Source organism: Penaeus monodon, chromosome 10 (assembly GCF_015228065.2).
Source record: "Penaeus monodon isolate SGIC_2016 chromosome 10, NSTDA_Pmon_1, whole genome shotgun sequence".
Classification (NCBI taxonomy): domain Eukaryota; kingdom Metazoa; phylum Arthropoda; class Malacostraca; order Decapoda; family Penaeidae; genus Penaeus; species Penaeus monodon.
In genome coordinates this window covers 47,016,018-47,035,816 of record NC_051395.1, presented here as the reverse complement: position 1 = coordinate 47,035,816, position 19,799 = coordinate 47,016,018, and the positions used below count along the sequence as shown (strand labels likewise).

The following is a 19,799-nucleotide window of genomic DNA, read 5'->3' as shown; positions in this document are numbered from 1 at the left end:
CTTCTGAACTCATGGCCATGGCCATTTCAGTGGATGTTGAAAGGGGATAAGGGGTGACACTGATGGGAGGGAATGGCTCTGTCCTCAGCAGCTGCTCTCGCTTGAATGACGGCGAAGAGTCGCTTCCTCGCATCTTGGGGGATTTTGGGCTGTCTACGCTCCTCTTTGGGCTCCCTGAAATTTAATAGCAAAAACATTATTTTCTGTTTTCTCTCTCTTAGCTTCTTCTTTTGCCCAATTAATAGCAATTTTGAGCTAAATATAAAGTTAATGTACTTATTTCCATGTATCAACATTAGTCACCAATTATTTTTTTGAAAAAAATATTAATTTTGTACTATTTCACAAACTGAATTCTTTCACTTATTTTGAGTTTAAACTTTATTTCATACAGAAACGACCTTTGATCTTAAAGACATCAGCTTCATTAAACAACTTTTTCAAAACCATAATTACTGGTTACCTACAGGCACTAGTTTTTGGCAATATTTTCCCTTTTCCTCCCTTCTTGGAGGGATAAGGGTATAAGGGTAAGCTAAAAACACATTTGTCTTGCATATGAGACACTAGCTACTGTCTATTTTCTGGCCTTCTCATCTGTGAGATGCTCATCTTTGTTGGGCTTGGAGTGAACATAATATAAAAGATAAAAAACAGAGTATATGGTCAAGATTTTTTTTTAAAGAATGAATTCAACATATAAAAAAAAAATCAAGAATGTAAAAAATGCAGGTTGCATTGACTAAAAATTGTGTGCCACCATTAATACAAATCTTAACAATTATATATATTCCAACTGAAATAAAAGTATTGACTGGGCATCTTCTGTTATGAAGTTATTTAAGAAAATGCAAATAAAAAATGTAATACAAATCACTATTTATACAATTTGAAGTTTGTTATTTAGATATAATCATAAATTCCTTAATGCACACTACAACACAATTAAAACAAAAATAAGTGTTGCTCATTATAGATTTCTCAACCCTGTGTTACTAAGGAATTCTTCTCTTCACTCCCTAAGAAATATGTACTCTGTAAGAAATACACATTTTCACATCACATTCCAATATATATATAAATCAGAGAAAACATCCTTAGCTAATAATACACAAACAAAAGATTTTTTTAAACCTTTTTTGAAAAGAAATACACACCTAGGTTTTTATCCTTTCCTTTCCCCATCTTTAGGTCTGCTGTTCAGGGTATGAATCGTAAGCACCCAGTTGTCGTCTTGCTATGGCCACACCTGCTATGATAGTGTAGGTCCACGAAATTATCACCAGAGCCAGTAACACCTGAAAAAATAACTAGAGGTTAAATGCATATAAAAGAGGGAAAATATACAGTACACAGATCCCCCTTTCTATAAGTAAGATAAAATGGGTGATCCTCTCTGGGAGACAACAAAAATTTAGTACAAGCATCTGTGTGCGCATGTGTGCATGTGTATGTGTATGAGTGTGTGCTTGCACGTGTGCATATCTGTATATATGTGCATCTGTGTATAAGTATGTGTGTGCATTTGTGTGTATGTGTGTATATCTGTGTGCATGCATGAGTGTGCATAATGGAGGAGTATATATGCATATCATATGCATAGGAGTATATGTAAAGGTGTATGCTTGTATGTGCATGTGCGCAAAAATGAACATATGCGTAGTGCCATAGTAGGGAATCATGGAATAGGCACAAGGAATGAAAGGGGACAAATGATAATCGATTTTGCTAAGGCACGATCACTCAATATCATGAATACATTCTTCGAAAAGAGATGAGCGGAAGTGGACATGGAAGTTGCCATCTGACATCAAAAACGAAACTGACTTCCTAATTCTACATATGTGCAATACAGTAAAAAACGTGGAAGTTATTAATATGGTAAATGTTGGCAGCAACCACAGAATGGTCAGAGGCCAAATTAAATTACATCTCAGAAGGGAAAGGGATAAACTCATACGAAAACTGAAGCAAAATTTAGCTAACTTGAAGACCAGAGCAACAGAATTTAACCGTAACATCCAAAACATAGAGTCACTTCTCAGTGACGAAGATCTTAACATTGACCAAATCAACAAGCAGTTCAATGACATAATAAAGGAAGCTGCATTTGAAGTAGGCAGTAAGAACATCAAGCAAAGCTCCAGCAAGCTCTTGGTAGAAACTAAAGAGCTTATGCAAAAACGTAGGGTCATGAAAGTATCGTCAAACAGGAACAAAATAGAATTAGCTGAACTAACAAGACTATAAATAAATAGATGAGAGAAGACGTATGGAAATACAATACTCAAATAATAAAAGAAACAGCGATCTCATGTACCAGCATGAAAACAGCTAAAAGGAGACTTGGAATAGGAAGAAATCAAATGTATGCAATAAAGAAACCAGATGGAGAAGTGACATATAAGAATAAAATCATAAGAGAAGTGGAAGACTTTTACAGGTATTTATACAACTCAAATGAACAGCCACGGATAGAAGCGAACCTGGTAACTAGAGATGTACCTAACATCGCAACAGATGAAATAAAAAGAGCACTTAAAGGCAAGAAGAGAGGGAAAACACCAGGTGAGGACAGGATTATTATAGACCTTATAATAGATGCAGGAGAAATTGCAACAGTGAAACTAGCCAATCGTTTTAACAAATGCCTTCTCAATGGAAAAAACTCTGAAAGCCTGGAAAAATGCAACAATTATTATGATACATAAAATAGGGGATAGAAAGGATCTAATTAGCCTCCTTTCAGTTACTTACAAAATGTTTACAAAAGTCATCACAACTAGCATCTCAGACAGTCTGGACTCTAACCAGCCTAGATAACAGGCAGGTTTCTGTAGAGGATTCTCAACAACAGATCACATGGAAGAAAAAGCCCACAATACAAAAACTAGATTTATTGAAAATGAGACTACAGTTTTGAAATCCACCACCAGTTGGGTGAATAGGCAAATCACTGATGCTCTGGAACCATTTTATGGTGAAAAATGCTCCAAAGAAATCAACAACCTACTAATGGATAAATTGGTTCAGAAGTGGAAGAAACAAAATTGAAGATGAACCCCGCAGTGGCAGGCCATCAATGTCAGTTTGTGAGGAAAACATTGATGCTGTTCACAACATGATTGAAAAGGACAGACATATAGCCACTGAATCCATAGCAGACACACTCAACATCTCTGTGGGTTCTGCACACACAATTCTGGTGGAGGGTTTGGGACTAAACAAGCTTTCCGCTCAATGGGTCCCTAGGCTGTTGCACCCAGATCAGCAACAAACAAGGGTAGATCTTTCAATGGAAATTTTGAACAAGTGGGATGAGGAAGTTTTTCTGCAGAGAATTGTGATGGGATGAAATGTGGTTCAACCAGTGTGATCCCAAGGACAAAATTCAATCAAAGCAGTGGCTGCCCAGGGGTGGAACTAGACCAGTCAAAGCAAAAATTGAGCATTCAAAAGAAAAGGTAATGGCCACTCTCTTTTGGGATGCAGAGGAGATTTTGCTGGTTGACTTCCTTGACAGCAAGAAAACATTTACATCTTTTTATTATGAATGTGTTTTGGGAAAACTGTGCAATAAAATCTCAGAAAAACTCCCCGGAAAGCTGCATAAATGTGTTCTCTTCCACGACAATGCACTTGCTCACAATGCTCGACAGACAAGAGCTGCTCTGACATGGTTCAGACCCTCAGTTTTACTCAGATGGACTTAAAGGCTGGTATTAACGTTTCCAGAAGTGTATTGACCTTAATGGAGTATATGTTGAAAAATAAACATCATAACTGAAACTGTCTTTTCATACTGTCCTTTTTCCATGAACTTTTGAAGCCCTCTTGTTTGTATGTATGTATGTATATTAATATATATATATATATATATATATATATATATATATATATATAATATATATATATATTATATATATAATATATATATATATATATATATACATATATATATACATATATATATACATATATATATACATATATATATATATATATATATATATATATATATATATATATATATATATATATATATATATATATATATATATATATATAATCACAAAGACACACACAGTAAGGTTACATAGAAAGTTTAAACATACACTAAGCAAGGGGAGAAGGGGGACACCCACATACCCATTAGGCCTGCATTCTTGGCAGCTCCTTAGTCTGGCAAGAAAGAGCATGAAATAGCTTCACTGGTTTATTTACTAAAGTGTGCTATCCAAAGTTTTTTACAGTAAAAGTTCCTGGTTCACATTATCCTTTCTCATGTGAGTTTATAAGTGATTTTTGTTTTGAGAAAAGGGAATTGGGGTTATTTTTTCTTAGAATCAAATAAAGGGAATATTTTAATTTTTTTCTTAGCAATATACTTTTATCAATTGCTTCTGTGGTTCAAATTAAATTGACAAATGCAAAGTTTAACAGTACATTTTCGACTATATAGTTTAAAGATACCAAATAACAAATCATCAAAATACAAAGTTAAATTTACAAGGTAAACTGTAACACAATAACATGCTACAAAAAAATATATAAATTTAGTATTTTTCCATTTATGACAACACACAAGATGAACACTATGGACACATACATCTATAAATACAACATATACATTCCAAATTGCAAAAAAAGAAGTCCGTTAAAATATGTTACATTTCAACCAACCAATCAAAGCATATCCATCACTTTGCTAACAATGTATCACAGTGAAAGTGAAGTAGATGTCAGATGCTGCAAGTGAACTTCATTGTAAATTCTGAGAAATTCATTACAGACCTCCCTGATAATTTATAGTTAAATACAGAGCTAACTGAAACTCTATCATATTGTACTAGGTGGATGTTTGTTGGCCTTCGCCAAAGTGCAAAATGCAGAAGCCATGGGGATCACTTGCAGTGACACTATTGGGTATGTAATATAATATCTTTTCAGTATTTGTTACCGAGAGCAATGCACCTTCAGAGACAGTCCCAAAACCAGGGTATCATGCGGACCCAAAATCCAAACCTAATCCTTCCTCATATTTATTTCCTAAACAGGGGGGCAAACCACCCAATGCCCCCCTTTATAAGCATTTTGTGCCATCTTACAGAAAACAGATATTAAGAACGCTGGCTGTGAGGGTGTTGTGGACTTAGTGAACACTGATATGCAGAGGCTATTTTCGTGATTTCTCATTAATATGTGGTCACTGCAGATGTACTTGTGCTGCTTCCTACTCTATTTCTTATGCTCTATACGATAGTAGTGTCCATTCCCCTCTATCTTTGTGCATTGCTTTCGGTAACATTAACCATCTTTTCTAATAAATATCTCCATTATCTCAAATTTGAGATGGATATGTCATAAATGAAAAATCTCAGAATTTGTCTGGTTTCGAATCCATGTACTGTTTATCTTGTGGGTGAGGGTTGTCGAAAATGAAACATACAACATGCACTTAAGCGCCAAATCCTTCTTCATGCTGACTTAGAACACAGAAAGAGGTAAATACTGATAATCAAACTACACCTTTTTCTCAAAAAAGAACAAATGATGAGCAATAATTCAAAAGAATGAAAGAATCAATAACTTACAACATTTATTATGATTGTAGAAGCTTTGGTGGTATACAAAACTCCAAAAATCATGAAGAAAAGGGGCTTTCAGAGAGCAGAATGAAGTAATGTTTTGAAAAAAATATCTTCGTGACGCCAAGTTTCATGTAAACACTGCCATTGAGAGAAGCGAGAGGCTCTCTGATTGGCTAAGAGAGGCTCTGTGTGTAAATCTAACCAATCATCGCTAAGTATGATGTAAACAATACTACAAAGAGAAATAAGCTAGTATCTGATTGGTCAGAAATGTTTCAGTGACTAAATCTGACCAATCAACTTTAAGCTATAGTCTTGCTTTTGGTATTTTTGACAGGTATGAGACTCCCCCTATTAATATTAGGTAGAAATATGTGTGGTTTAGCCACATTAATTTCATTTAGTAAAAAAATGAAGGTAATAACTTGTACTTTCAGTTCGAAAGCATAGAATTATATGCAAATACTCATCATAATTCGCATATCTATTTGTCAGTTTTTAATATAATTCTTTCACATATTACAAACCTCATTTCAACGACTCATCCACCATGGAAAAAATATGAATAATTCGAAAACATAAATCCACCTCCAAAAAATAACCTACCCCACTTTTCAAGCCAACCTCGCAGGGTCGGAAAGCAAAATCCCCAAAATTCCTGAAAAGGCGGCCCGCCCTCCCCCCAAGTGTCAAAAGCCAGTCTCATCATGGCAGACAAGGACAAGGAAGGTTTGGTGTCTCAGTTCACATTAATTTCGGGAGTTGACGCCGAGAGAGCCAAGTTTTACCTCGAGTCAGCAGCTTGGAGTTTAGAAGTAAGGATAAGGACGTCGGTTTGGGCAGTAAGGGGAGAAATCTAGGTTTAATTTCAATGGATAGTTGAGTTCTTAATTGGTGCATGTAGTGTGAGGTTTATATTGTTATAAATGATTTAAAATCTGCATTTTTCAGTTGTAATCGTGTATTATCCCGTAAAATACCATTTCTCACTTTTAACAGGTTTATGATTATGGTAGATTTGATGCACCTTAATCATGTTGCGTTTTGTTGCGCCACGAGTTACAAAACCCCACTAGCTTTCTTTTTTTACAATGAAATATTCCGTCAAGTTATTTTATTCCTCTTAAACCCGTCAAGTTTAGGCCAAGGTGTGAAATAACCACTCCACTCTGAATTTATTTCACGTCATCCAGCGTTCATGAGTCGCATTCATCACATGGTGTAAGTCATGAGACGTAATTCGAGACACGCAGAAGGGTTTGCAGAGGGGAACGGGATTGGCAAAATTGTTTTTAAATCGGGTTCATCAGGAGAAAATACCTATAGTGGCTTTATGAATGGGATAGCACCCCCTTCCCCTCCCTCCCCATAGGTTGATGGATTGTTTTATCTTCAAATATGGCTAAAATTGTTTTGACTTGTGATGGGCCTACAATCAAGCCCAAGCTGATAGTAAAAGTTATGTTAGGCAATTCTTACTGCTTCCATGGTATTGCAAAGCATGACAAGCCTTCACCATCTCTGTCCTGGCAAGATATAACAGTAAATTAACAAGATCTTTAAGCTCTGTCGAAATATATTTCCTCATGGAGGTTTGTTTGCATCTGTCACAGTTCTCTAAGATTCTGTGGTCAGTGTTTTGTAATGTTTGATGGTTGAACAACAAGCTGATGTCTTTTTTTTTTTTTTTTTTCCCAAGTAGTCATTATGTAAATCAAAATCAGATCAACATTTTAGTTGTTGTTGTTTTTTTTACAATCATATATATATTCTATCTGCTTCCTCTCTCTACTCTCTTCATTACCAGTCTGTCCTACGGCATTTTACAACCTTTGACATAAATCACCTCTTATCCCAATTGTTAACTCACTTCATCCTTTTTGCTATATGATGTCCATCACATTTATATCTTGTAACCATTAACCATTTACAATATATGCTATCTAGCACCCACTAGGAAAGTACATGGAATCAATAAATATTCAGAATACCCTCGCATGACCAGTCACAATGATATTGGTATCAGTGAATTCCTCTCACCTTCTACTATCCAAATATATAGAAAGCATACAGCCCCCCCCCCGATAGCAGGGGAGGAATGAAAGGTACCAGGTAACTTGCAGAAGCACTTGCTCATTATATATTCAAATGCAGAGGGCTCCTGCCCCCCCCCAACCTCTGCCATGGACAGCAAAGAATCCACCATGCATGTGCCGTAGGATAGAGCATAGGACAGACTCAGTATAAAGCACTCCCACATATTGGCCATACACTCTACCTTCCATGTAGGATTCTTTGTCTTCCATGTGAGGCAGGGGGGGGGTAGACATCCAGGTGGGGGGTTGCATTTAACAGTATAGTGACTGATTCTGTGTTATTCATATTTTACCTCACATTTCCCTGGTACCTTTCATGCCCTCCCCTGCTAATGGGGCAAAGATTGTGGATATTGGGGTTTTCATGGCTTAATTTCTATTTAGTTTGGTAGTAGAGGGTGAGAGGAATCCATCTGTACCAATATTCAACAGTCTTAAGTTACCATGACAGGGTATGCCCTTCAGCCACTACCCAAGGGGAGGGTTGATGCCCCCTAGCACCCCCAGAAAACAAAAGAGAGATGAAACTCAGGAGCACTGAGTAAACTTAGGCACTGGGTGATGTTTTCCACAGTCTTTTTTTTCTTTATTTTATGCATTTATTCTTTGTTTCACTGCCCCCATGCTAGGTGTACAACCAATAGGGCTCAGGAGGCAAAGTCCCCTGGCATGATGATCAGGGGAATATATGGCAAGAGCATATTTTTATTAATACCACAGTGTTAGGTTAGTTGTTGGGTTAGGATTTTTTGTTCAGTGACCATAGGGGTACAGCGGGTTATGGGTATGCTTGTGGCTTTTGATGGTGTTAAGCCTGTAGATTTTACCAAACGATTGCCTTGTATGGCCAAGACCTTCAGAGATGGCAAACATGTTCGTAGAATTTCATGAGCTGATTTTAAGCAGTTTTTATAGTGTTTTCATGCATTTTTGTTCTGTATTCATTCTCTTCCAGCCTGTTTTACCCCATAATTTCCATGAGACACCTCATGCCTTCCTTTGGTATCAGGACTATCTTATTAAGGTTGCTGAGAGAAATGTATTTCCTGCAGACACACATCATGATTGTTTTGAAAGCAAGCCACTACAGTGAGTGCACATGTCAGCCCATCGAGAATTTCAGTTATAGAAAGTTTAGATATATGTGTGTTATCCTCCATAATATAACCATATTTTCCTTTGCCAAATTCCAGTCTGCACTAAGCAGTTTCTATGAGGAGGCAGACGAAGAAGGTCCAAGCGAAGCCTTAGGAGACAGACCGGAGGCAGAAGGAGCTCCAAGCACGCCCCAACGACCCTCCTCACAACCCACTCCCTTAGCACGGTAATGCTTGAAACCAGCTGTCCCATAATGCAGTCTTGTTGTATTGCTCATATTTTTGGTTGATATGTTTTTAACTTTATTTTATGTTATTGTCCTTACTTTTTATTGTTTTAATATTTTTAAGTGTCAAATATTATTGAGTTATATATTTTTTTAGTTACTGTTTTTTTGTAATTACTTTTGTTTAGTTATCTTGTGCTAGATTTTTAGATTATATGTATAGATAGATAGATAGATATGTATATACACATACATACATACATGCATACATACATACATACCTTACATTGTCTGTATGTATACAAATATCCTTCATGTATACACCTGTTTGTCTTACCCATGTCCTCATAGCGCTTTCACATAATGTTGTAAACAATTGTTTTTCTTTTTCCTTTCTTTTAAATCCTAATTTCGTGTTTTTCATCAGTGAAAGTTGTTAATCTTGCATCTAGTGATATGTGGTGCATTTATATATTTACTTAGAGATGGTGGTAACAAGAAGTATAAGAAACAGATTTTTATAACAAATTATAAAATTCACTCTCTTCCCTTCAAAGGTTAAACATGGTGGACAGTGACAGTAGTGAAGACGAGTCTGGCCAGGCCTTCTATGCAGGTGGCTCAGAGCACTCTGGCCAGCAAGTTCTTGGTCCACCCAAAAAGAAAGCTGATATGATTGCTAAGCTCTTCAAGTCGGCAAAAGAGTAAGTATAAAGCCAGCTATTCCATTTTCAAAGTAGTTTTAATCTTTATGATTTTTGCTGTTAGGAAAAAGAAGGATGGAAATTCATTCTTAATGAAGGAATCAGGCCAACTTCTTGGTGAGCAAAAAATGCCACAAAATTAAGTTTGAGTACCATGGTCTTCTCCCGTTTTCTAATGAATTGCATTGGACAGCAAAGATTAATATATTCATAAATGCTTACTTGTCATTGATTCCATTATTTGTAAATTGTAAGTTATATCTAGCAGTAGAATGAATATATTTGTCTAGAATTTTACATCTAGTAGATTAAAACTACTCAGGCAAAGGACAAAAAGAATTTTTTTCATTAACCTGGTAAAAATTGATAGGGGTGATAGATACTCTGGATATAAGAATGAATACAGTTCAGTGTTCCTTATAAACCTAATTCCTTTGTAGCTTTGTAGATTCCTTTGAAAGATCAGAATTTGGTGCAGGAGTTACTTTTGATATCTTTTTCATTTTGTTTCAGACATGGAGCAGAAGTGATTGAGGGTGGCAGAGAGAGCAAGAAACCAAAGAGGATTACTTTTGGGGGGACTGGTTATCGTCTGGGCGAGACAGAGAATGACACAGAAGGTATTGTCCATCAAGCTTGAGTTACTTGCTCAGAAAGTTCAAACAGTGTCTTGAAATAATATATGTGGTTGTTACTGACAGATTGCAATTTTCATTGGGTTTGAAATGTGTATTTTTCAACTTGGTGTAAGAGAAATGTTCAACCCTGTGACAGCAAATTTGATCAGGATAGATTAAATCATGCTGGGTTTGGCTAAAGGCGTCACGATGTGCATTGAGTGGGAAATTCCACCGCATGTAGCGGACTCCTGGACCAAACGGCAGGACAGTTGCCATAAGTCACCAGAGTCAGTGACACCGAGAGATTTCTGATACCATCATTGAGGGGTTAAACAGATTTAGTCTTAAATCAGCAAAGTTAGCAGTGTGATTGTGGGGCAATTGAGCCTATACACCTGCCATTATCACCAATCAACAAATACACAAAAGAGTATTTGCAATGTCATAACCACTAAAATCAATCTTTCCAGTCATCCCTGACCAACGAGATCATGATGAACGTCCACGTGACGTTTCCCTGAAGATGTGGCGGACAGGATTCACAGTAGATGATGGACCACTTCGTGCCTATGAGGATCCAGAAAACGCAGAATTCCTTAATTCTATAAGGAGAAGGTTAGGGAGAGTTTAAATGACGAGCACTTGAGGTATTAAATGCAATTAGGATATTTTGCTTTTGAGTGATTGCAGTCTTGTATAATTATGTTTTTAATAAAAGCTTAGGGTTTTTTGCATATCATATGCTACTGTTAAGGAAGAGTGTAGTACTTAATAATGTTTTAAATCCCCTAGATTTTTTATTCTTTATTTTTGTTTTTCTTTTTAATAAAGGAAAAGTAAATGCAAGTTGTCTTTTTCAGTGAAGTGCCCTTGGAACTCATAAGAGAAGCCAGGGGAGGGGAGGTATACATCAATATGTCGGACCATCGCCATGAAGAGTATGTACCTCCCAAAGCCAGCCTTAAGGCATTCACTGGATCAGGCCATACTCTGGGAAGGTAAGGAAGCAAGCAGCTTTGGCATTTACAACTGGAGACAGAAATTCCATTATTTTCTTGGCAAGGCATATGGAAAGTATGGATCCTCTTCTGCCCTATTTTTGTTTTGCAGTGGACAATCTTCCTTGAGCTTTTATAGTAGTATTAATTGGGTTAGATGTTATGAGGAAGTGACTGCAGATGCCAAAATAATGTTTTACCTTTTTATGTTGGCAGTGATTTCCATCTCTGCACAAAATGTGCAAAGATGGAAGACAGGTTTTCTTCTATTTTGTTGTGAATAAGAGATATAACAGCAGTAGATCTGCTTTAAGTCTTTTCTTATCCATCTTATAGCATTATGACAATTGTAAAATAGAAATAAGTTTGTTTGTTTTTTGTCAATTTTCATCATGTACTTGCCATCCACATTGGCAATGGATTGAAATAAGTTGAGGGTTTAGATAGGGTTATTGTGGATCACTCACTTGTTTATATTGTTTATAATTCCATATTTGATATTAATGGTGTAAGTAGGGTAATGTTGAATTTTATTGATATTGCCATTAATTTAACATATTGTGTGACTTCTCGATCAAATCCATTAATAGGCCCTGCATGATCTCACCTGATTTCCCCATTGAATTGCCAGAAAAATGCTGCTGTTGTTGTTGTTTTCATATGCTATTGTTGATATTTTTATTATTAGTAGTAACCCCTTGGATCTGAGTGACATGACTGTCACATTGTGAAAAAATCTGGGTTGAGGGGGTGACATGAATATGCCATCACAGGATAATCTGGGTGTACGACAAGGTGACGAGAACCTGCCATCATGAGCATTTCACCCGAAGGCCATGGTGATGGAAAAGACTCACCACAAGGGTACAAATCTATTAGGAGGTCTATTTTACTCATTTGGCAATTTTTCATAATTCCCATCGATGTATGAATGTGGAACGTAATGTCCGTGAGTAGTGACTGGAAGAGGGGCTGGCTCCATGGAGGACGCCATTTCCATGCACAGCATCGTACTCCTGGTGCTGTGAGTGGCAACGTAGGTTGTATTAGAAAAAAATGAATGTAGTGTAAAAGTAAAAAAAAGTCACACAAATAACATAGTGTTACAAAATTTTAGACTACCATAGAGATGTGGAGTCTGTGCAAAGAAAAACATATATATTACCATATGGATAATGCAATTCAAATGGTAAATATGGACATTGGGAAATGGCTAAAAAAAACTAAAAATGCTTATGCATATAAAGAGTAAATAACTTTACAAATTGGAGGCATAGAGTCTTCTCACCACACACACGTTAGCATGCACCTGGCCTACAAGCAGCCACCTGGCAGAGTGGCCGCTCACATAAACCTAATGCCCGTATTTTTTTGTGAATTGATTGCCATGACACAACCGGATCCAATGGGTTAACATTAGGGAGAGAGACGTAAAGGTAGAGACAGAAAGAGATAATAACCAAATTGAGACAAAGAAAGAGTGAAAACAAATGGAGTTGCTAGAGTTATGGGACTCATCGACAATATTAGAGAGTGCAATTTTCATTTCTCATTTTACTCAAATTACAAGCTAATCTTCCTTTCAATGGTGTGACTAAGGTATCACATGGAATACTTGTTAGTATTGCAATATTATTTTCTACAATTATGCTTATTTTACCCATTGTAAATAAGTCTTCTAATATCTCCCGCCATGAGAACCCTACCTTGGCTTAATGTCTCAAGACGTTACCTGCCACTCAAGGGCTAACAGTACAATTAGCAATAAGAAATAAAAAATATTCTCTGAAAATCAAGGAAAGGGGAAGACAGTTGCCATAGGTAGGACTAATAATTGACTTCTTCATGACTATGCACCAGTGGAGCCATTTTTATATAATCAGAATTGATAAACTAAAATCATAGTGGACATGGCATGTATGTATATGCCATTCCAGCATCAATGGGTAAATATTTCTGCTGAGTTTCAAGAGCTAGAATTAAACTTAAATTGTATTTTATATTTCTTTTAAACAGCCCTGCCCCATCTGTGGTAGGACAGCAGGCACACCCAGCTGGGGCTGTAGGAGGAGCCAGCGGAAGTACCGTCATAAGTGGGCCATCGGATCCCAAATCGGCAGAGAAAAAGGCACAGGATGACCTTAAAGTTGATAATGGACAACCCACCACTAACATTCAGGTAAAGGAGAGAAAGAAGCTCAAGTTTTCCTTTACGTGACCCTGACAGTGCACCTAATGTTGGATCAGATGTAAAGACTCTTCCACCTAAAGTCAGAGTATTGGCTTGGAGGGATAGTTTGTTCAGGAAGATTTTTAGTGATAGGATTTTTTTTCTGTATTTTTGTCTTGGAGATACTGGACCACAACACCTAGAATCATTGCAAATTTTAATAGCCTTTTTAGATCAAGATTTTTTTTTCACATTATATATGTACTTATACATATATTTACTTACACATAGTATGTGTTAGAGTATTTTGTGTGTGTGCGCGTGTGTGTCTGTCTGCCTGTCTGTCTGTCTGAGTTTTTAAGAGTGATGGAGTGGGAGAGAGGGAGGGGGGTGTAAATGAGCCTGTTTAGGTAGACAAATGTATAGAGAGGCTTTATAAAGGAAGTGGATTCAAAATGTCTCTCGTATTTCAGGTTCGTCTCCCAGATGGTTCCCGCTTTGTGATTAAACTGAATCACTCTCACACTGTCGGTGACATTCGGCACTTTATTGTGACAGCCCGTCCAGCCTTCCAAGCTGTGGACTTCGCTCTGATGACCACCTTCCCCCATGCAGAACTAACCAATTTATCTCAGAACGTAGTCGACGCTAAGCTTTTAAATTCGGCATTAGTTGTGAAAAATAAGTAACCATTTCCTGTATATAAATTTCCATATATACAGAATTATTATGTTTAGGCATACAGTTGCATTTTACCAAGGGAAGTGATGCTTTAAAGATTGCTCATTGTCTACCCTGTTATTGCATAGCCATCTAAAGAAACGGAGATACAGAGGGATTCTCATCCATGTTACTATTGCACATCATTGTTTGTTTTAAAAAAAATATATCATTGTTATGGAACTTTTTTTTTTTTTTTTTCAAATTTGGCTCAGGCTTGACAATGTATATTTGTCCACCTTCCAAGCTTTTTTGTTTGTTTGTTTTTTGTAACACTAGCATCTTTAACATCCATTAATTGCCTCAAGAAGCTTCAGATATTTATTTTACCTATACTGTATGCTATTAAATTATTTTCATATACTATTGTGGTTTATTACTTTAATGTGTAAGAAAAAACACCAGTGCATTGTATCTTCTATTTTAGTTACAAGATTAAACAACAATTCAGATAACATACGTTTTATTTCCAAATTACAAATCAACCTGGATAATGTATGTAATAAATCCCTGTTATATATATAAAAAAATAATAATAAAATAAAAAAAACAATAAAATAACCGCGGGCTAATGCCGTCTGAACTGCTTCTTGAATTTTTCATAATGGAAGTCGTCCGTGGCCTTCTCTCCTGGGGGTCTTTTAGGGGCTATGGTTGAGATCTTGACTCCGCCACCCACTACAGGCTCCACAATTTCCTGCACCTTCTTCTCCTTTTTCTTTGCTGGCCCAGCCTCCTCAAGATTAACTGGAATGAAAATTATGATATCTGAAAGCTTTCAAGGGAAAAGTAATTTGCAAGAAATTTAGTGTTTTACCTGCTTTTATTCCTGCCAGCCAGGAATTAAACTTTCAAGGCAGTTTTGATTTTAATTTAGCTAGTGTTCAGTTTAATTATTTGGTCTTTTCATTTACTATGTACTCTGAAACATTAAGCAATGAGTTTTTTAAACTAGATGTTATTCTCAATAACAGCTGTTAAAAAAGAATTTCTTAATACTTTTTTTCCTTTTTCTTTTTTGCTAAAGTCATTAGTAATGTAATGGCGTTTGCACATCATAACTTGATAATCTTTCATACTTGTTTTTCCTCTGAAACTATTGATAGGTTTGAGACTATTCCATCTAGTGAGCTTATGCAATAAAGAAAAAAAAAATGGAAGTGTCTCATTCACCTTCTAGCAAACAGAAATCTATCAAATACTTAAATCTTCATTATACTTAGCCCAATGTATGTACATGCCATGCCCACTGTGAGTTTACTTCATTAATTGTTTTTACACATAGATGGCTACATTTGTACTAAGTCACCAATGTGCCTATTACAAGTACTGCCTGTCATGTCTGTTTATCTTTTCCTTGATTTACGAAAATATTTTACATTCTCCTATTTTGCTGTTACTAATGTTTATAACATTATAATTACTATAATGTCTATAATAAAAGCAACACTATTGATATTCATAGCATTAGTAAAGAAGAAGAAAAAATTCTCCTGCCAATTCAAGGAAAGGTGAAAACAGGTAAGGTCACAAGGTCTACTAATTGACTCCTTTGTGGCTAAGCACTAGCAGAGCCATCTATGTGCAGACATTTCAAAAAAAGAAAGAAAAAAAAAAAAAAGCGCACAGCAAATATTATATAAATTACAGAGCGTCTTCAATATTCTTGAAAATATTTTCCTCCAATAAAGTTAATAGGCAAAGGGCAAAATGAACACAACTTTGCTACTCATGGTCAGTGATGATGCAATAAACAGAGGTTCTTTAAAATTTTGATCTAATAATTGTAACATTAATTTTTCCTATGATCATCAACTTACATCTATTGTGTTGTACAAAGTTGACAGCCATGTTCTTGGGAACAAATTCTGAGGGTCGTTCTTTCTTCATCATTCTTTCGCGAAGCAGTTTCTGTTTGGCTTCCTCTGTTGCCTCAATGTTCCGGATCTTTGCTTCAAGCCCCAGATCCACCTCAGGAATACCACTCAACATCTTGGGGAAAATGATAATAGTGAAAATGTGACTACTTCTTTTATACCCTATGAAAATTTTAAAAATTAACTGAAGAAATTTGTTGCTAACCACTTCACATGCATTTTTCTATAAATTGTGCTTAGTACAATTGTAAGTGTTTTTACACCCAGAGGACTGGCATTACTAAAATTATCAGATAAACGAATATATAACATTTGTTTCTTCAATGCTGTCTTTAATAAGTATATTAAGGCCTTAAAAAGGTAACATAACCTCTATGAAAGGCACACACCACCCCTCTCTTTGAATCTGTTCTTTCCCTTCATGAATAACAAAAAATTAATAGTGGGTGTAAAAGTTGTCTCTTGAAACCCTCCATACCCATACACTTGGTTATACCAATGCCTTCAAAGCAAAAACCCATATTTTGAAATTTATTAAATGACAATACAAAATGCATTCAAAAACTAGTGAAAATGGCTACCAGTTAGTGAAGTAAAACTACTCTTAAACTCTTGTTCTAAGCTTAGAGTTTCCTGAAAAAAATGAAAATGAAATATATATATATATACTAACACAGACAAACAGTAAAAGAAACCTGCCTGGTTACTCAACATCTCCTCACTCTTCTTAGTCGTTGAAACCCTTAAGATATCTGGGACAGCATGCAAAGCTGCTTCCTCAAGGGTCAGGTGTCTTGGGGTCTCATCCTGTTTTTCCACAGACGTAAGTCCCTTACGCTTTGCGAGGTTCTCCTCAATGTACTTTTGCCTGTGAGATGTGTTCAATTATTGGTAGAAAATTTAAGAATGCTGATTAATTAATACAAATTCATCAATGGATACTATCAAAGGCCAAGGAACCACATCACAACTATTAGTCATATTTCTAAGAAATATGCCTACAAAGCCCGTGACATGATGTAAGCAGTTATTATGTTATGAGCAGATCACTGATTTAATCAGGGTTGCCACAGGAAATGCACATGAAGGTGTAGTCACATGATAGCACACAATGATAACCTAGAGCCACCATACTAAAAACACTGTTAGCAGCTACAATCATCTAAATGCAATATCCGTGTCACCAATCAATGATTCCATAATACAGCTCTAAACAAATTTAAGCATGCATCCAGTGGTTATCTGACTTCAGATTGTAATAAATCATTTGAGATTTAACAAAGAAATGACCTAGTACAAACCAAACTAAAAGCAGCTACCACAAAAGAGAACACTGCCACATCCACTTTTAATTTGCAGCTTTGATTTCTCATGACTGGCTTGACTAATTTACCCTAATTACAAAATTATAAGTCTTTCCAAAGGCTTTCTCCACTCAGGTATGTCTTATTCTCAGGTTGTTGAACAACTTATCTGCATAGCCTGAATGGGTAGTCCTGGATCCTGTGAGCCCAACACTTGTTTCATAGTGAAGTCATTGGTTTCATAATCCAGCCAAATGCATCTCATGATCCAGTGCAAAAGGTGCCACTATGAGACTCAAAGGCAGGATAGAGTCTGATTTTAATTACTGTATAGCAATACCAGCTATATCATAGCCTTGCCACTTGGGTCTGCAGACTCTTGATAGTTTGCCAACATGATTGGTAAGATCAAAGTCAGTGACCCAAACATTATCCAGTCCTGCTACCAAATGCTCTACCCATTATGAAGTCCATTCAAGTCTTGAAAAGCCACTGGAAAGAAGCTAAATAAGACCCACAGTACTTTCAGTACTAACATACTGGAATGTTATATGACCAATAACATTTGTTTGGATTCTGTGAGTCATCTCAGAGGTCAGAGGGCAGGGCAAAGGTCATCTACTAAGATGTGACCTTTATCTTCCTCAGCAAGATTCTTGACACTCAATTCTTGATCAGCAGAAGCTATGTCAAGTATTTTCCCTTGTAACACAAAGTTCCAGTATTACAGCTGTAAGTGCCAGGCAACCATGACCTAGAATACTATTCATGTCAAAAGATTCAGGCAGACTTGGTATGCAAGTGCTTACATACAACCTTGAATATGGGCAAATGTTTGAGGCAACTATATTTTCAAGAAGGCAAAGTCCTAAACTGACTAACAGTGTATCTCATCATGCTTTGTAGTAACAGATTATATTATACCAAAATAAAAAAGCTATAAATACATTTCTGCATCTTCATCACGTCGGTTGGTTTCTGCTGAGAAGGACGTTCCGATACCCGTATCATAAGCATCATCAGATTTCTTGGCATTTTTCACTTGATTCAAATCAAGCATACCTCCAGTCTTAGTTTTAAATGGGTCATCCTGTTCAAAAAAATAAAAAATAAAAAATAAAGATCATAATATAAAATAAATTTAAATATCAGACCAAATTAAATCTACAATTACAATAATACATCAAAATGAATGTACACAGTATACACATGACAACTTCTTCAGGTCAACTTACATCTGGACCTTCCTTCTTTTCGACCTTTTCCCCAACCAAGAGTCCCTCCGCACTGATACCTCCCTGCCGACGTCTAAATTTTCTCATCTCTTTACTCTCTTCAAGTTTTGCTCTGTGGTGCATTACAAAATATATTAGTTCATATTAGGGAGGCCTCATACTGAATTTTTAATTGCCAGATCTATTGGTTACACTGTTAAGGAATTCTATAACACTCAAATTTTTTTTTTCTTTTATAATTATCTTATTCTAAATCTATCTTTAAAAAACTCAACCATATAATATAGAAACTTACATAAAGTATCTATCAGTTGTACTGAATAAGGTATAGAAGAATAAACATTACAGGTTTATCAATGCACCAAAAATGACCCTCAGTAGGGCTTGCAGACTTTCCTATTTATTATCACAATAAGAAACAGCAAATTATAAATATATTGTGAAGGTTTGTTGACCTTTGCCGAAGCGCGGAGGCCACTGTGGTCTCTTGATGTGGTTCCATTCAGGGCAGTTGTCAAGTTTTTAACGCTAATTATTTCCTGGTTAGGCTAAAATGTCGAAAAATGCAAAAAAAAAATAATAATAACACTTAAATCTCACAATAAAGATTCTTCCTCGCCTGGACCGGGTTCCTCCTCATCATCCGAGTCTCTTCTTCGCCTGAAACTCTTGCCTTTTACCTTCTTAAAAGATATTTTTGGCTTCTCCTCGACTTCTTCTTCTTGTCGCGAAGACATGGTGTGTCAGAGAGTCCCACTTGAGGTGAATAAATAAGCAAAAATTAAGAAACTTTAGAATTGTTTGCAAACTCGTACACAATACAACGAGGGAGCGTAAATGCAATTATTTACAGGAGATAAAGTAGCTATATAAAGTTCAGCGTCAATCTCATAACATTCATATCAATTCTTTGATTATTTCACACACTTTTTTCCCTCTATTATTGAATAAAGTCCTTTATATGGTTATTTTACTTTATATATACGATCCATTACTGATGTTCCTTTAGACAATAATCAGCTTATTTGTATTATTCTATAGGAGCTATAATTCAACCTAAGATGCATTCACCTATCACATTACAAATAGATATATCTATTGCATAATATATGTCTTCCTTACGAAATATAATCGCGATAAAGACAACGAAAAAAATACAT

The 19,799-nt window shown here is 36.0% G+C and overlaps 3 protein-coding genes across 4 annotated transcripts in view; 1 reads left to right on the top strand and 2 right to left on the bottom strand.

Annotated features, from left to right (window-relative positions):
* Nucleotides 1-5,762, bottom strand: part of LOC119578092 (SAGA-associated factor 29-like) — an 11,173-nt gene extending 5,411 nt beyond the window's left edge. The window contains exons 1-3 of the mRNA XM_037925821.1: nt 5,595-5,762; nt 1,158-1,298; nt 1-174 (exon numbers count right to left, since the gene is read on the bottom strand). The exon at nt 1-174 is cut by the window's left edge and continues 14 nt beyond it. Coding sequence (XP_037781749.1) covers nt 1-174; nt 1,158-1,185 — 202 coding nt within the window. The 5' untranslated portion in view covers nt 1,186-1,298; nt 5,595-5,762. The remainder of the gene's footprint in view (nt 175-1,157; nt 1,299-5,594) is intronic.
* A 486-nt stretch (nt 5,763-6,248) lies between these two features.
* Nucleotides 6,249-14,678, top strand: LOC119578089 (NSFL1 cofactor p47-like). Its single transcript, XM_037925818.1, has 8 exons — nt 6,249-6,406; nt 8,881-9,011; nt 9,569-9,715; nt 10,229-10,335; nt 10,806-10,950; nt 11,196-11,333; nt 13,350-13,512; nt 13,977-14,678. Exons 1-8 carry the CDS (start codon nt 6,299-6,301, stop codon nt 14,190-14,192), a joined length of 1,155 nt encoding a protein of 384 aa, XP_037781746.1. The 5' UTR covers nt 6,249-6,298; the 3' UTR covers nt 14,193-14,678.
* On the bottom strand, nt 14,489-19,634 carry LOC119578091 (telomere length and silencing protein 1 homolog). Of its 2 annotated transcripts, none has more exons than XM_037925819.1 (6): nt 19,240-19,634; nt 18,640-18,751; nt 18,352-18,494; nt 16,800-16,968; nt 16,044-16,215; nt 14,489-14,970 (listed from the first exon to the last, which is right to left on the bottom strand). In XM_037925819.1, the coding sequence occupies exons 1-6, from the start codon at nt 19,374-19,376 to the stop codon at nt 14,792-14,794; spliced, it is 912 nt and encodes a 303-aa protein (XP_037781747.1). In that variant the 5' UTR covers nt 19,377-19,634; the 3' UTR covers nt 14,489-14,791. The 2 variants fall into 2 exon arrangements, with proteins under 2 accessions (XP_037781747.1, XP_037781748.1); XM_037925820.1 differs by lacking the exon at nt 19,240-19,634 and adding an exon at nt 19,095-19,195.
* Between the last annotated feature and the right edge of the window lie 165 nt (nt 19,635-19,799).

Bases quoted from the DNA above. Each gene is read 5' to 3' on its own strand.
- LOC119578089 (XM_037925818.1), top strand. From the start codon at position 6,299: ATGGCAGACAAGGACAAGGAAGGTTTGGTGTCTCAGTTCACATTAATT. The intron at 6,407-8,880 runs GTAAGGATAAGG...GCCAAATTCCAG, and splicing joins CAGCAGCTTGGAGTTTAGAA to TCTGCACTAAGCAGTTTCTA. The intron at 11,334-13,349 runs GTAAGGAAGCAA...TCTTTTAAACAG, and splicing joins TCAGGCCATACTCTGGGAAG to CCCTGCCCCATCTGTGGTAG.
- LOC119578091 (XM_037925819.1), bottom strand. From the start codon at position 19,376: ATGTCTTCGCGACAAGAAGAAGAAGTCGAGGAGAAGCCAAAAATATCT. The intron at 18,752-19,239 runs GTGAGATTTAAG...AATGCACCACAG, and splicing joins GGCGAGGAAGAATCTTTATT to AGCAAAACTTGAAGAGAGTA. The intron at 14,971-16,043 runs GTAAGTTGATGA...TTTTCATTCCAG, and splicing joins CTTTGTACAACACAATAGAT to TTAATCTTGAGGAGGCTGGG.